Genomic DNA, 13,059 nt, shown 5'->3' on the forward strand with positions numbered 1-13,059 from the left:
ACTGGGTGGGGGTATTTCCACGTTTCAGAGAAAGCAAAGGCTGCGAGGTTTAGCTCGTTGATTTGCCAAGCACACGGGGCTGAAACGTCAGCCGGGTGAGCAGCTTCAGTGAGTACTCACTGGCCTGGTTTCTGGGATGATGGTACCCTTTCAGAGCCCTGGGCAGGAGGAACACAGGCCTCAGGTGATGTGGCTGCCCAGCCTCAGGTGTGGCATTGAGAAGCTTGAGAAGGATGATTCTTAATGCTCTGGAGCAGAAATATCTTCACCCATAAGGACAGGAGACCTATTTCACAGAGCAGGTCAGAGGCAAGTCTAGCATGTGATAGACGCATGTTGTGGCTGCAAATGTGAGGCCGGCAGCCTCGGAGCCTCTGTTCATGGTGAGTCCAGGTCCAGCCTTCTGTGAAAATCTGGCAGGAGCTACAGGCCTGTGCCCCAAATGCACCCAACATTCAAGGTGCAACATGCTGCTTTGGTGGCCTTTGGTGGCCTCATCCATTCCCAGGAGCCCAGCCACATGACCTCAGGGCTTCGGTACCCCTGATTAGTATGTTGAATCACTTTCAAAATGTTTCTGTAGGGATCTCCTCTCAAATGTGTTTCTGACCACTTCTTTCCTCCTGAAGGCAAAGAGAGGGTCTTTGCCTCTCGATGGCAGAGCGCCTGCCCACATGGTGCGGCTGGGCCCCAGCCCAGCAGCACGTGCACAAGAAGACTAGATCTGGCTCTGCCCTGTTTTGGAGAAGTGGAGTTTGTTTGTTTCTTATATAATGGAAATTGTGACACTGTTCATTTCTTCTTTTCTCTAACCACAGAACAAGGTCAGTAAGCCTTCAACTAGCTAAGCTCCTGGTGCAAGTGTAGGACCTGGAATTAATGCCCCTCTGGACCCAGCCGTGCTCACGCAGTCCCTCCCTCCTGGTGGGCTTTGGTGGCCTGATTCCATCCCCAGGAGGCCTTTGGTGTGGAGAAGTGCATTTGTGGGGCGCCTGCCTCTGTGGTTCCAGTGGGGTCTTGGGCTCTAACATGCTCATCCGGTCCTTCTGCAGATGAGGGTGTCACCTGCTTCACTGGCCAGTCTGTATGAAGAAGATTTTAAGCAGGACATGGCAGCCCTGAAGGTAAAGTGTGTGGTTGGCTTTTCTTTCCATGAGGAAAGTGTGCTGGGACTGTGAAGGGCAGCAGCAGCTGACCTATGTGTTCCAGAGCAGTCCAGTCTGAGTGTATGAGGACTGGTCCCAGTGTGCCACTGTGAGACCGAAGGAGGCCGACAGACCCAGGACCGCACAGGGTGCAGTTCGTTGGGCTTACAGGCAGCAGCATGATCCTGTGCAGCAGTAGATGAGTTGGATTCGTGCAATTTGGGTCAGAAAGGGGCATATTTATGGATTAGGACAAAAGTGACTTCATCCTGGTTAGAGTGGACCTGGATGATCATAAACTAATAAGAGTTCCTGGTTCCAGGGTTCAGTTGCAACCACTTATGGCTTTGTCGGTCTATACTCTGCTGGGAAACTTCGGGCAAAACCGACTGGGGCTGCTCTGAGGCAGTCATGGAGTCATGACTCAAGCATGGCTGCAGTTAGGTCGAGCTGAATCCTGTGCTGTGATTTAGAACGAGGGAAACATGGTTGTGTCTCTGCTTTCTTCCAGGTTCTCCCTCCAACAGTGTACTTGAGAGTAACTGAAAACATTCCTCAGATAATCTCGTTCATTGAAGGAATAATTGCTCGTGGGTATGCCTATCCAACAGTAAAAGGTAGGCTTTATGTTATCAGAACTGGTCATTGAGTAATGCTGTTGGGGTTTCAAGAAGCTGGACACATCCAAGTTGTGGAATAGGCTGAGTGCTATATTGTCTGTCTGAATTTGGTTCTTGCAGCAAAACTGTGCTGGGGTTGGTCTGGGTTGTAACTCTTCAGTAGAGCACATGCCTATCAATCCCCCACATTGCAAAAAAAAAGTTCTGGGATTTCCCATTGTGTGTGCGTCTCCCCACAAAACTCTTGCGTTTCCCTATCCCAGGAGAAGATGGGCCTGGAGAGCTGGTCTTGTACCAGTTTGCAATCTCTGGGAGGTATACAGGCGTTCATTGTGGTCTTCTTTCAGCTTAGCTTAGGAATTTGTATTAACAAAGCTTGGGGACAAGATCAAGACCTCTGAGACATGTCCTTCATGTTAGGGTTTATCCCTGGGCCACTCTCTCCATAGGTACATCGTTTGTCAGTGGGCCTCAAAAGTTAGTTGCCCGTGACACCTCAGCAAGCAGAATCTCTGAATGAAAGGTGCCCAGGGTGTGGTCAGACCAAGATTCTAAGTCCCTGTTAATTCTGGCTTTAAGATATAGCAGAAGGGGTCAAGTGAAGGATGCCATCTTCTGTATTTAAGTTCTAATAACTCGTTAGATATCAACCTCGAGAGATGCTGATATTTCAGACAAGAAGTGACGAATGCCTAACTATCTGGTGAAACAGGCAACGTCTACTTTGATCTGCAGTCAAGAGGAGGCAAGTACGGCAGACTGCTCGGCGTGGCACCTGGGCCTGCTGCAGAGCCAGGTGGGTGCCGAGCTTGCCCTCTGGGCCCCAAGCCTCAGTCTCACGTGGGTTCCAGAGAGCGAGATCTGAGCTGGGCCTTGACTTGCTCAGAAATGGTGGCATTGGCCCTGCCCTGATCATGGTCACGTTGCACACTGAACTCACGTCTATGGATAGATGAAGCTTATGGAGTGTGGCGTCAGCAGCAGGTGCAGCGGCTCCACCCGGCCCTGCTCTGAGAGCCGAGCTGCTCACCCACTCTCCTGTTGCCCTTGGTGTTTGTGGCGTGATAGGTACATTTCGACATTCCTGAGTCCCCACCAGCACCCTGGGATCTGTTATGTGCTGTCTCCACTCCAGACTAACAAGCAGAAACCCAAAAGATAAGTTGTCCAAGAGAGCCAGGTGTACTATCTTCCTGTCCTGAAGACTGCCACTTACACCTAATTATTGTAGCATTATTTATGTGACTTCTCAGAAATTGTATTTGTTACCTTTACCCTGCTCCCTCCATAGGGGGGGCTACCTCACGTGAGCTGTGGCTACGAGCAGGTGTTAGGGTGCCTTCAGGGTACAGGGATTTGTGAGAGTTATGCGTTCTAGTATCAGCTGCAGTCTTTTATTTTATTTTGATGGACTTTATTTTTTATTTGAGCTGCTTTGGGTGCACAGCAGGATTAAGTGTAGGCTTCAAGAGTTGCTGTGACCTCTTCCCCTGCAGCGGCTGACCCTTGCCCATTGCCAGCATCACCACCAGAGTGTCCATTTGTCACAGTGGATGAGCAACATGGACTGTCTGCGTCACCCAAGGGCATAGCTTAAAGTCCTCCTAGTGCCATGGGTTCTGTGGATTGGACAGATGCAGAGATGGCATGGCCCAGCAGTTACTGCCTGCACACCACTGCCCTGTGCGCCCTCCCTGGTGACTGCTGGTCTGTCACTCCCTCCATTGCTTTTCCAGTGTCCCGGAGTTGAAATCTTGTGGTCCAAGCTTTTCAGATTGACTTCTTCCTCTTAGTCATATGCATTCTGGTTCCCTCTGCATTACGAGGGCTTGAGAGTTCATTTTTCTTTGATACTGAATAATCTTCCATTGTCCAGGTACACTGAGATTTTTTAATCCATTCATTCCCTAAAGGACATCTTGGTTGCTTCCAGGTTTTGGCAGCTGTAATTAAAGGTGCAGTGAACACCTGTGCACAGGTTTTTGTTTGTATGTAAGTTTTTAGCCTCAGGTTAATTCCAAGTAGTGTGGTTGCTGGATCATATGGTAAGACTACATTTGGTTTGTAAGAAACTGCCAGATTGTCTTCCAAAATGGCGAGCCAGGTGTACTCCCACGAGCAATGAAAGGGAGTTCCTGAGCCAGGTGCAGTGGCGCATGCCTATAATCTCAGCAACTTAGTGAAAACAAGCTGGGGATGTAGCTCAGTGGTAGAGCGCTTGCCTAGTATGCATAAGACTCTGGGTTCAATCCCCAGTCTTGCCCCGCCCCCCAAAAAAAGAATACAAGAGTTCCTGTTGCTTCACATTCTTGTTGCAACACTTTTTAAAATTAAAATTGTTTTCTAATACAAAAGCAAATATGAAAATACAAAATTAGAGCATAAGTTTATACAAAACAAAGATAATATATGTACTCATCTTTGCACACAATGAAAACTGTGTTCTTGTTTTTTGTACTGGAGATTAAATCTAGGGACACTCTACCACTGAGCTACACCCCAACCCTTTTTATTTTTTATTTTGAGACAGTAGCACAGGGCCTCACTAAGTTGCTGAGACTGGCCTCAAACAGTAATCCTCCTGTCTCAGCCTCCTAAGTCACTGGTATTACAGGTGTGCTACTGTGCCTAGGATGAAAAAAATTCTAATGTTTCAGTATATGTCATTTCAGTTAACTTCTCAATTGTTGTAATAACCCAATGAAAAATAACATAGACTTATGCCTAGCTTAGTGACGTGTTGGGTGGAGGCTCCTTGGTCATCTCTGGTGAAGGGATACAGCAGTGGCACCAATCTAGAGACCCCAGGGCCTGTGTATCGCACCCCATCCCAGCCCCTCCTGCCCTTAGGAGCAACCACTGGTCTATGGCAGTGTCACCTCCTCACCTTTCTGAGCAGGGTCCCCGCACTCTGGTGAAGCTGAGCTGTGCTCCATATTCACATCCTCTAGGGTGTTTCTGGCCTCTGTGTCCCTCCCTCACTTGCCCCACACAGTTCACAAGAGGAGTGTCCTGTGGCCCCTTTCCTCAGTGGGGACTTTGTAATGGGCAGTGGGATCCAGGAGCCTACTCTGGTTTTCAGTTTGCAGGTGGAGATTTGTAGATGGTCCTTATTCCCCACGGGGCACCAAGGGTCTCTGCCTCTGGTTGGGTCCCCTCTGCTGTGCTAGGGCACAGGTGCTTGTCACAGAGGGGGGTTCCATGTGCTGCCACACAGCTTGTCCTCGTTCATCTGTGGAATGCTCTGTGTGGACAGGTTGCTGCCTGGTGACTCCATGCACAGTCTTCACAGTGGAGCTGGTCTCAGTGTTGTCCTTGGAAGGTGACCTGTGAGGGCTGGCTGTGTCTGAGTTCTGGGAATGCTCGGTCTTAGGTGTACGTGCTGCATTTCAGTGCTCTGCCCAGGCCTCCTTCCTCTGCGCCACTCAGCGCGGGTGCCCCACGTCTGCACTCAGCATTGGCTGTCTGGTGCTGTCCAGCTCCATTTGCCCATCGTCCCACGTCACCCTCGCCCTGGCTGTGTTTCTGGCTCACCATGTCACCTCGCCCTGGCCCTGTGTCTGGCTCACCTCCCAGGAACTTCTGAAGGAAGAGCCCCTCTGGGAGCAGTTTTCTGAGCCTGTGCCTGTTGGCAGGTGGCTGTTCCCCTCCACGTTAGCCTGGCTGGAGGTAAAACCCATGGCCAAGGTGTCCCCTCACACCTCCACCTGTGACCCGTGTTCTCCAGCATAGCACGCTGACATTAGGGCAACAGCTCCATTTCCTGGGCCCCGTGCATGAATCATTCTACCTGCTTGGTTCCCAGAGGACTTTCCTTTGTCTTTGAAGTCTCGTCAGGAACAGTTGGCATGTTCCAGAGTCCCCACTGACCCTGAAAAGGGTCTGGTGTTTGCTCTGAGGAAGCCCGCCCTCCTGGGGGGCTTTCACGGGGCTTGACATCACACCTGCCTCAGCACTCACAGGCAGAGGGGAAGTCACGGGGTGCTGCACCAGTGGAGCCCCCTTGAGGTCAACAGTGAGGTAGCGCTGGGGGGACACAAGTGACCTGGCCCAGAGTGGGCAGTCTTACACAGAATGTCACTGCTTGGGCACCTGCTGTGTCACCTGATGTGACAACACACCCTGTGACCTGGATAAAAGGTGGCCCTTCCTCTTCAGGGGACTCGTCAGAGCATCCGTATGGGAGCACCAGGAGCACTTTAAGCAACCCAGGGGCGAGTGAGCTGTCACAGGCCTCCCTCAGAGTGGCTGCCGCTGGCCCGCTCCTCCACGGCTAAGCAGCCTAGACAGAGGTTCTGGGCCCCACTCGGACAGAGAGTTGCCTTGCAGGAAGTGCAGTTTCATCTGAGCTACCTTCACGTTGCAGGCATTGCTTTCTGCACCAAGAGGCCTGTCGTGGCCTCTGGCCAGCTGCTCCCCTTACCCGAGTGCCTGGCCACCCTCTTCTCCACTAGTCTCTGGATTTCTGTCTGTGGCTCTGTCTTCACTTCGACCTCCTGCAGGGTGGCCCCCGCCCTTCCTTGCTGCTGGTCCTGCTCTCCAGCCTGCGAGCCACCAGCGGCACTGCTCTGCTGTGGCTGTGTGACGTTTGTAAGTGGAGACGGTTGAGGCAGTGACAGCCACGAGGCACTGAACTGGAGCGGACCTCAGCACTCAGTCAAGTGCAGAGTCTGTAGGAGTCGCTGAAGCGGGTGGGCGTCCTATGGGAAGCATCCCGTGTAGGGGGCACCCCACGAGTCAGGGATGTTCTCCAGTCTGAGACATGAGGCACGTGCCACGGGGACTCCGGCATGACTTTGGACACAACATCAGTCCTCGGCCGGACTTCCCTTCCTTACCGTGCGGTTGGCCCTGGGTGATTTCCTTTGCATGCTGTGATTGTCGACATTTTTGGAAAAATTATTCTGAAACTCAGTCTCTGACAAATAGGCTTCCTCAAGGAGAAGGAGGGACCCACGCCTCCGCTTGCACGCCCTGGTCGGCCTTGCTTGAGGACGTCCTGGCTGGCTGGCTCTGCTGCCCCGTCCCCTGGTGGAAGACTCGCTAGTCCTCCGTCCCTCAAGGGGAAAGAGCCAGGTGTACAGTGGGAAACTGAGGTGTTAGGAGGAACGGGGTCTTTGGGATGTGCACGCGCCATCTCACTAAGGTGGCTTTGGTGGTTCACATGGGCCCTGCTGATTAACCGTTTGACATTGGCAGGGGACTCGGACAAACGGCACGCCAGTGACTTTGCCCTGTGGAAGGCAGCTAAGCCCCAGGAGGTGTTCTGGGCCTCGCCCTGGGGGAACGGCAGGCCCGGCTGGCACATCGAATGCTCCGCCATGGCCAGGTAAGGCTCCCGGGGCTGCGCCTGGCCGAGGACGCGGATGGGAGAGTGTGGCTAGCCAGCACAGCCTGGGTGGGCAAGGGAGGAGGGGAACCAAAGCCAGGGCGTGGCAGGCTTTCCACATAGCCGGTCCTCCAGGAAAGGCTGCCTTCCAGTGTCTTCTGGGTTTCCTTCACTCACCCCAGGTTACCTTTTTCAGGTGGCCCAAGCATGGGGTGCCCCAGTGTGTGGAGCCAGACCCCTGGGGCAGGAGGCCCTCAGCCAGCCCGTGGCACCTTTGGAAATGTCCATAAGCATTTTAGGAACACCTACTCTGGGCTCCTGCTGTCTGCGGTGCCCGCGTCCCTCAACCTGAGCAGTGCCATTGAGGCCCCCGAGTGGCACTGCCACCTGCTCTGCTGTTCCCGGCCTCCGTCTCAAGGCAGAGGCAGCACCGGGAGTCAGCCCTCCTGTGAGCGTAGGCACACCCAGCCTCGCTTCCCCGCCAGCCCTGGTAGCTCACTGTGCAGGTGTGCAGGACGGAGGCACCTGGTGAGCGGAGCCCAGTGGAGCCACAGAGCTGGGGAGGCTGATGGACTTTTTCATCTGTGGCCATTAGTTACAGTTTCAAAACTGAATGAAAAATTCTCCTGATTTTATAGTTCTAGCTCTTGGTGAAGTTGGAAACCCACTAAATCTCCCTATGGACAGTAAGAGAAGGTAATTTTGTAAGTTTTTTTAACTGTATGTTGAACCTGGAGCAAAGAGAATTCAGTCTCTGCACCAGGATGAAAAGCTGTGAACTGGGGACTTGTGGCAAAATTTCAGTTTTCCCTGCTGCCTTCACATACCTCATCATGCCAGTTGGTTTGTGTTGACATGAGTGGGTTCGGTGGCATAGAGAGGCTGGAGGGACTTGGGGTGAGAAGTGGTTCGGAGGACACGTTACGTGAACTCACTCCCTGCTCCACTCCATCTTGCAGCATGGTGTTTGGAGGTCAGCTGGATATCCACTCAGGTGGGGTGGACTTAGCGTTTCCCCATCACGAGAACGAGATTGCACAGTGTGAGGTCTTCCATCAGTGTGAGCAGTGGGGAAATTATTTTCTACATTCCGGTAAGTAATGACTTGAAACTACTTTGTTCTCTTTATGTTCTGTCAATCCTGTCCGTATTGTGGAAGCAGCCACATTTGGAAATACATAGGTCAGCTAATAGGAGATGGACTTGTCAGAAATCACCTTTGGATTTTAGCCATTCAGTCACAAACTTCCTTGGACTGGAGTAACGGATACACCTGTTTGGAACTGACTAGGATGTGGAAAGTGTTTTACAGCGCTGTTCTGTGTGAGTGTCTTTCAAGTAAACCATTAGATAGACCTTCAGAAGCTTGCCTGGGGATAGGACATTTAAAACCCCACTCTTCAGGGCACCTGCCTCTTGCGCTGCAGCATGGTTGCCAGTGCACCTGTCCTCCTCAGGACACTGGCATCTGCTCCGCTGTTCACGGCCTCTGTCTCGGAGCAGAGCAGCACCGTGGAGTCAGCCCTCCCATGAGCATGGCGATTTTGGAACTCACCTTGATGCATAAGAAGATTCATATGTTCAAGTTTTGATAAAGGCCATGAGGCCAGAATTACTAGGTTTTCCGCCCTTTGGGAAGGACAGCTGAGCTATTAGACAAAGAAGGCGAGTGTGCGGTGGGGCAGGGCTGGGGGTGCACACACCGACATCTAGTAAATGCCAGCTGTGAGTCCCTGCTTGGATTAGGAAGTCAGGTTGTCCCCGTTAGGAGACGGAGCACGGGGACATTATAGTGCCGTTGTCTGAGTAGGCGTCAGGTGGGATTCTGGTGGGAAGGAGCATGGGAGGCCGCTTGCCCTGAAGTGTACTCCTACCGTGGTCCTTTACCCCACTCCCTGGGGGAGGCAAGGACCCACACTGCTGCATCCACCTCTTTGGACGGCTTCTCTGGAAGGGCTGGTTCATTAGTGCAGAGCCTTGGGCCTGGACTGTCATTCGCAGACTTCACAGCTGCCGACTATCGACCCCTTCCCTGAATTCAGCAGCTCCTGAAGGCCAGTGATAGGGCCTGCTCCACGGATGCCTTAAACAGAATGGCCATCCATTTCAGATGGTGCTCACGCAGGAGAGAGGTGCCCACTGCCTGGGGATAGGACATTTAAAACCCCACTCTTCGGGGCACCTGAAATTTGTCGCCAGGCAGGTGACTGTTCTCCATATTAGATCATGTGCAAACAAGTGTCTCCGCCTGAGCGTGAGGACTTGCAAGTTGTGTCCTCAGAGAGCAGATGTGCACAGGGCCTACTGAGAGGTCCCCACGCCACATCTCAGTGTCCTGGAAATTGGTATCACTGCACCCCCCCATGGCAGGTTTGGGACAGCTCGCTGCGTGGACTATCTGAGACAATGGAGATCCCTCTGCAGACACTCTGCTGTCCCTTGGGTGGGTGGGGTGGGGTGCGGGTGACCTTGAAGCCCATGTTCAGACATTGTCGGCTTCTGTCGGGTCCCCATGAGCTGGGTGCCCAGAAGGTAGCAGGCCAGGCCACCTCTGAGTGTGGCTGGGAGAGGGCTCTTGGCACCTACTGGCTCAGTTGGAATCACCTCACCAATGTGACTCCACACTAGAAAACCAGCGGTGTCCCTGAGTCCCCCACGTCCCTAGGGTTTCTCCTCCGCGGAGAGGGGACAGAGCTATGGAGTCAAGGGTGACTTCATCAGTGGGGCTGCTCTCCACGAGCCATGGGCTGGGAGCGTGTAGCCGCAGGAACGTGCTGCTCACCACATCTGAGCCCTGGCAGACCCAGAGCCCAGTGGGGCTGCTCCCTGGTCCACAGGCAGCTCTCTTTTCTGTGTCCCACGTGGCAGAAGGGCTGAGGATCTTTCTGGGGTTCCTTTTACAGGGCATCGTTAGGCTTCAGGTATGGTTTGATGTGCCCTCAAGGGTCCACATGTGGGAAGCTTGGTCCTCAGTGTAGTGGTGTTGAGGTGGCGGGGCCTTTAAGCCGTGAGTCCTGGTGGAGGTGACTGGTCACTGGGGACACCGCGTCAGAAGCAGCTCATAGGACCCAGGTTGCTTCTGCATGGGGATCATTAGAGGAGGGAGCCTGCCCCTTTCCAGTCTCTGGCTTCCTGTCTCTCAGTATGATTTCTCCCTCTCATGCCACCATTATGATGCCATCTACCTCATTAAAGCCAAGCTGATGCCATCCCCATGGCCTTGAACCTCTGGAACTGTGTGCTAAATAAACATCTTTTCTTTATAAAGTAGTTAGCCTCAGGTATTTCATTATAGTAACAGAAAACAGCTTAATACACTAATACCACTTTTAGATTCCTTACTTCATGACCTCACTTCCCAGGCTCCACCTCCTACACATCCTCGGGGCTAGGTTCCACGTGAGTTGGCGAGGACATAAACATTCAGACCTCAGCAGACATGTCTGATTTTCCAGATGCTGTCAACATTTAAAATTTTAATTATGCTTTTGTGTGTGACATGTTGTTTAGAGCCACCTGCTCAAGGTTACGTATCTTTTTGGAAGTCATATCTTACCAGTTTTCAGAAACACAAACTTGGAACACCCTTATTATTTGAAGTTGTGTTAAAAAAGAGGAAGAAGCTTCTGTTAGGTACAGTGGGGCCCTCCCTTGGAGATAAACCATAAAATTGTCAGGAAGAATTCTGGGTTCAGATTTAAAAGTTCCTTAAGTGGGTCTGGCTTTCCTCCTGTCCTTCATGCACACAGGGTGAAACCATACTGCAGTGCAGAGAAGTCTGGGAGGTTGTCCCTGTAAGATAGCAGTCCCACCTGGAGCCACAGGCTCGTCCCCTGAGCAGCCCAGCGGGCTTTCCCACTGCCTCGCTGTTGGGAGAGGGCTCATGTCTTCTGTGTTGGATGGGACATGGCAGTGTTTCTGGGTCACAGGACGGGAGTACAAAAGGTGCCATCCATCATGCTTGGCCGTTGTCCTGGGTACCATGTGGTCATCCCCCAGGGTGTCAAGGGTGTCCCTGGAGCCGCAGAGTGAGCATAGGTGTGACACGTCCTTGGGGGAGCGAGGACTGGAGGCCGACTGGAGGCCTCACGCCGGCACCTACGTGGCACGAGCTGTTGTGGTGCAGGGCCGGCTTCTCCCGCTTCTCCAGGGAGCACAGCCTGGCCCAGCCTCCCCAACCCTCTCCACCTGAGACTCAGGGCAGCAGTGGCAACAGCTGGGTGAAGGGTCTCCTCACCCAGCTCAGAGGGAATGCTTCTGTTTTTGTTTCAGGGCATTTGCACATAAAAGGCAAAGAAGAAAAAATGTCCAAATCATTGAAAAACTACATCACTATTAAGGTACTGTGCTTGTGTGTCCTGAGGGGCCGGCAGCTTCAGCACGCTGCCCCGAAAGTATGAGAACCATTGGATTTGGGGTCCTTGTCCGCCGCTGCCACCTCCTCCCAGCCACCGTGCTCTTCCTGGTCTCAAAGCCCCAGTAGCCACCCTCCTCGTGGCCTCTGCACGCCCTGCTCCCACTCTGCCTCTGGGTCAGCCTTTGCCTTCCTCCTCGGTGTTCCCAGAACAGCACCTCCTTCTCCCACTTTTTTTCTTAAGTTTTAGCTCTTGGATTGTATTTGCTAGAGTCCATGTCCCTGGCCAGCCTCCTCCCGCTAGTGTGGGCTTGGACCTCCCGCTGGTACGTCTGGTGTGTGCTGGCCTTCAGGAGGCCCAGGGCTGGCTGTCTCCCTGATCAACCTGGAAACACTGTGGTGGTGATGACCCAGGGACTGTCAGTGTGTGGTGGCAGCAAGTGCAGACGGTTTGATTGCTACCCCTGTCATTGGGCCTGTCTTTAAAGTTAAATTTAGTTTTAATTGTGAAATAAATTGATAAAGATAGTAATCAGAGAATCGTCACCTAAATACCCAACCACTGCACGCTCCTCCCATCAAATCTGAGTGAGCTGACAGGGACAGCTCCTTGAAAGAGCATTGATACACGCTTCTCAAATTTTAAGTTTTCAGTTTTATCAAAGTTTCAAACTCACAGGAGAGAGAGTTGAAGGTGACATGCAGAGGCCACCACACATGCTGCAGTTACTGGTTTGCTATGTGGGGAAGACATGCGTCCTCACCTCCAACCCATCGGAGGTCCTCTGGCTGCAGCCTGAAAGTGACACTGGCCAGACAGACCAGCAGGAACAGACAGGCCCGACCTGTGCACGGTGCAGACCGGCAGGAACAAGCCAGGCCTGTCCCCGAATGGACTGCACAGACCGGCGGGAACAGACGGGCGGGCGCATCCCTGTGTGCACTGTGCAGACCGGCAGGAACAGACAGACCAACTTTTCTTGTGTCTGCTGGTTCTCAGCAGTTCCACATAACCCTTAGGCCAGGAGTCATCCTCTGGGTGACCGAATTCTCAGTGTGCCCGTGCCTGTGTGCGTGCTCACTGTGAGGGCTGGGGACACAGCACAGTTGGTAGAGTGCTTGCCTTGCAAACATAGGCCCTGGGTTCAATTCCCAGCACCACACACACACAAAAGTATCAGAACATACATTGCAGACAGCAGGATGCCTCTGTTCCACATGCAACGATGAAAAACAAGGATGCTTTGCTACATAATCCAGACACCTACACGGTCAGCAGCAGTCTCTTCGTGTTACCAATCTCTCTATTGGTCCCCAAGTTGTGTTTTATAACTTTCTTCTCGTGTAAAGTCAGGATCCAGTCAAGGTTCATGAGTTGCATTTGGACATTGAATCATTTTAGTCATTTAAGGAAAGTTGGTTTTAACAGAGAACATAAAACTGACCATGGTAATCCCTGTACAGCTCGGGCCTGCCAGGTGTGCCGCCCAGGTGTGCCGCCCAGACGTGCAGCAGCTCTCCAGGGCATTTCCATCTTGCAAGACCAGAACCCTGCTCCGCTGGACAGCTCCCCGCTCCCCCATGCTACCGTCCCTGGCAGCCACCCTCTCC

At 52.7% G+C, this 13,059-nt stretch overlaps 1 protein-coding gene across 6 annotated transcripts in view; it reads left to right on the forward strand.

The window, feature by feature from the left end:
* Cars2 (cysteinyl-tRNA synthetase 2, mitochondrial) overlaps nucleotides 1-13,059 on the forward strand; it is a 41,013-nt gene that overhangs the window by 14,694 nt on the left and 13,260 nt on the right. For 5 of the 6 annotated variants that reach the window (XM_058582727.1, XM_058582723.1, XM_058582724.1 and 2 more), the window contains 6 exons: nucleotides 1,053-1,124; nucleotides 1,657-1,762; nucleotides 2,478-2,561; nucleotides 6,965-7,094; nucleotides 8,054-8,187; nucleotides 11,367-11,434. In XM_058582727.1, coding sequence (XP_058438710.1) covers nucleotides 1,053-1,124; nucleotides 1,657-1,762; nucleotides 2,478-2,561; nucleotides 6,965-7,094; nucleotides 8,054-8,187; nucleotides 11,367-11,434 — 594 coding nt within the window. The remainder of the gene's footprint in view (nucleotides 1-1,052; nucleotides 1,125-1,656; nucleotides 1,763-2,477; nucleotides 2,562-6,964; nucleotides 7,095-8,053; nucleotides 8,188-11,366; nucleotides 11,435-13,059) is intronic. The other variant, XM_058582726.1, reaches the window with a different exon arrangement.

This window comes from Marmota monax, unplaced genomic scaffold, assembly GCF_021218885.2.
Source record: "Marmota monax isolate L192 unplaced genomic scaffold, Marmota_monax_Labrador192_F-V1.1 WCK01_AAM20220418_F8-fsc00026, whole genome shotgun sequence".
Lineage (NCBI taxonomy): Eukaryota > Metazoa > Chordata > Mammalia > Rodentia > Sciuridae > Marmota > Marmota monax.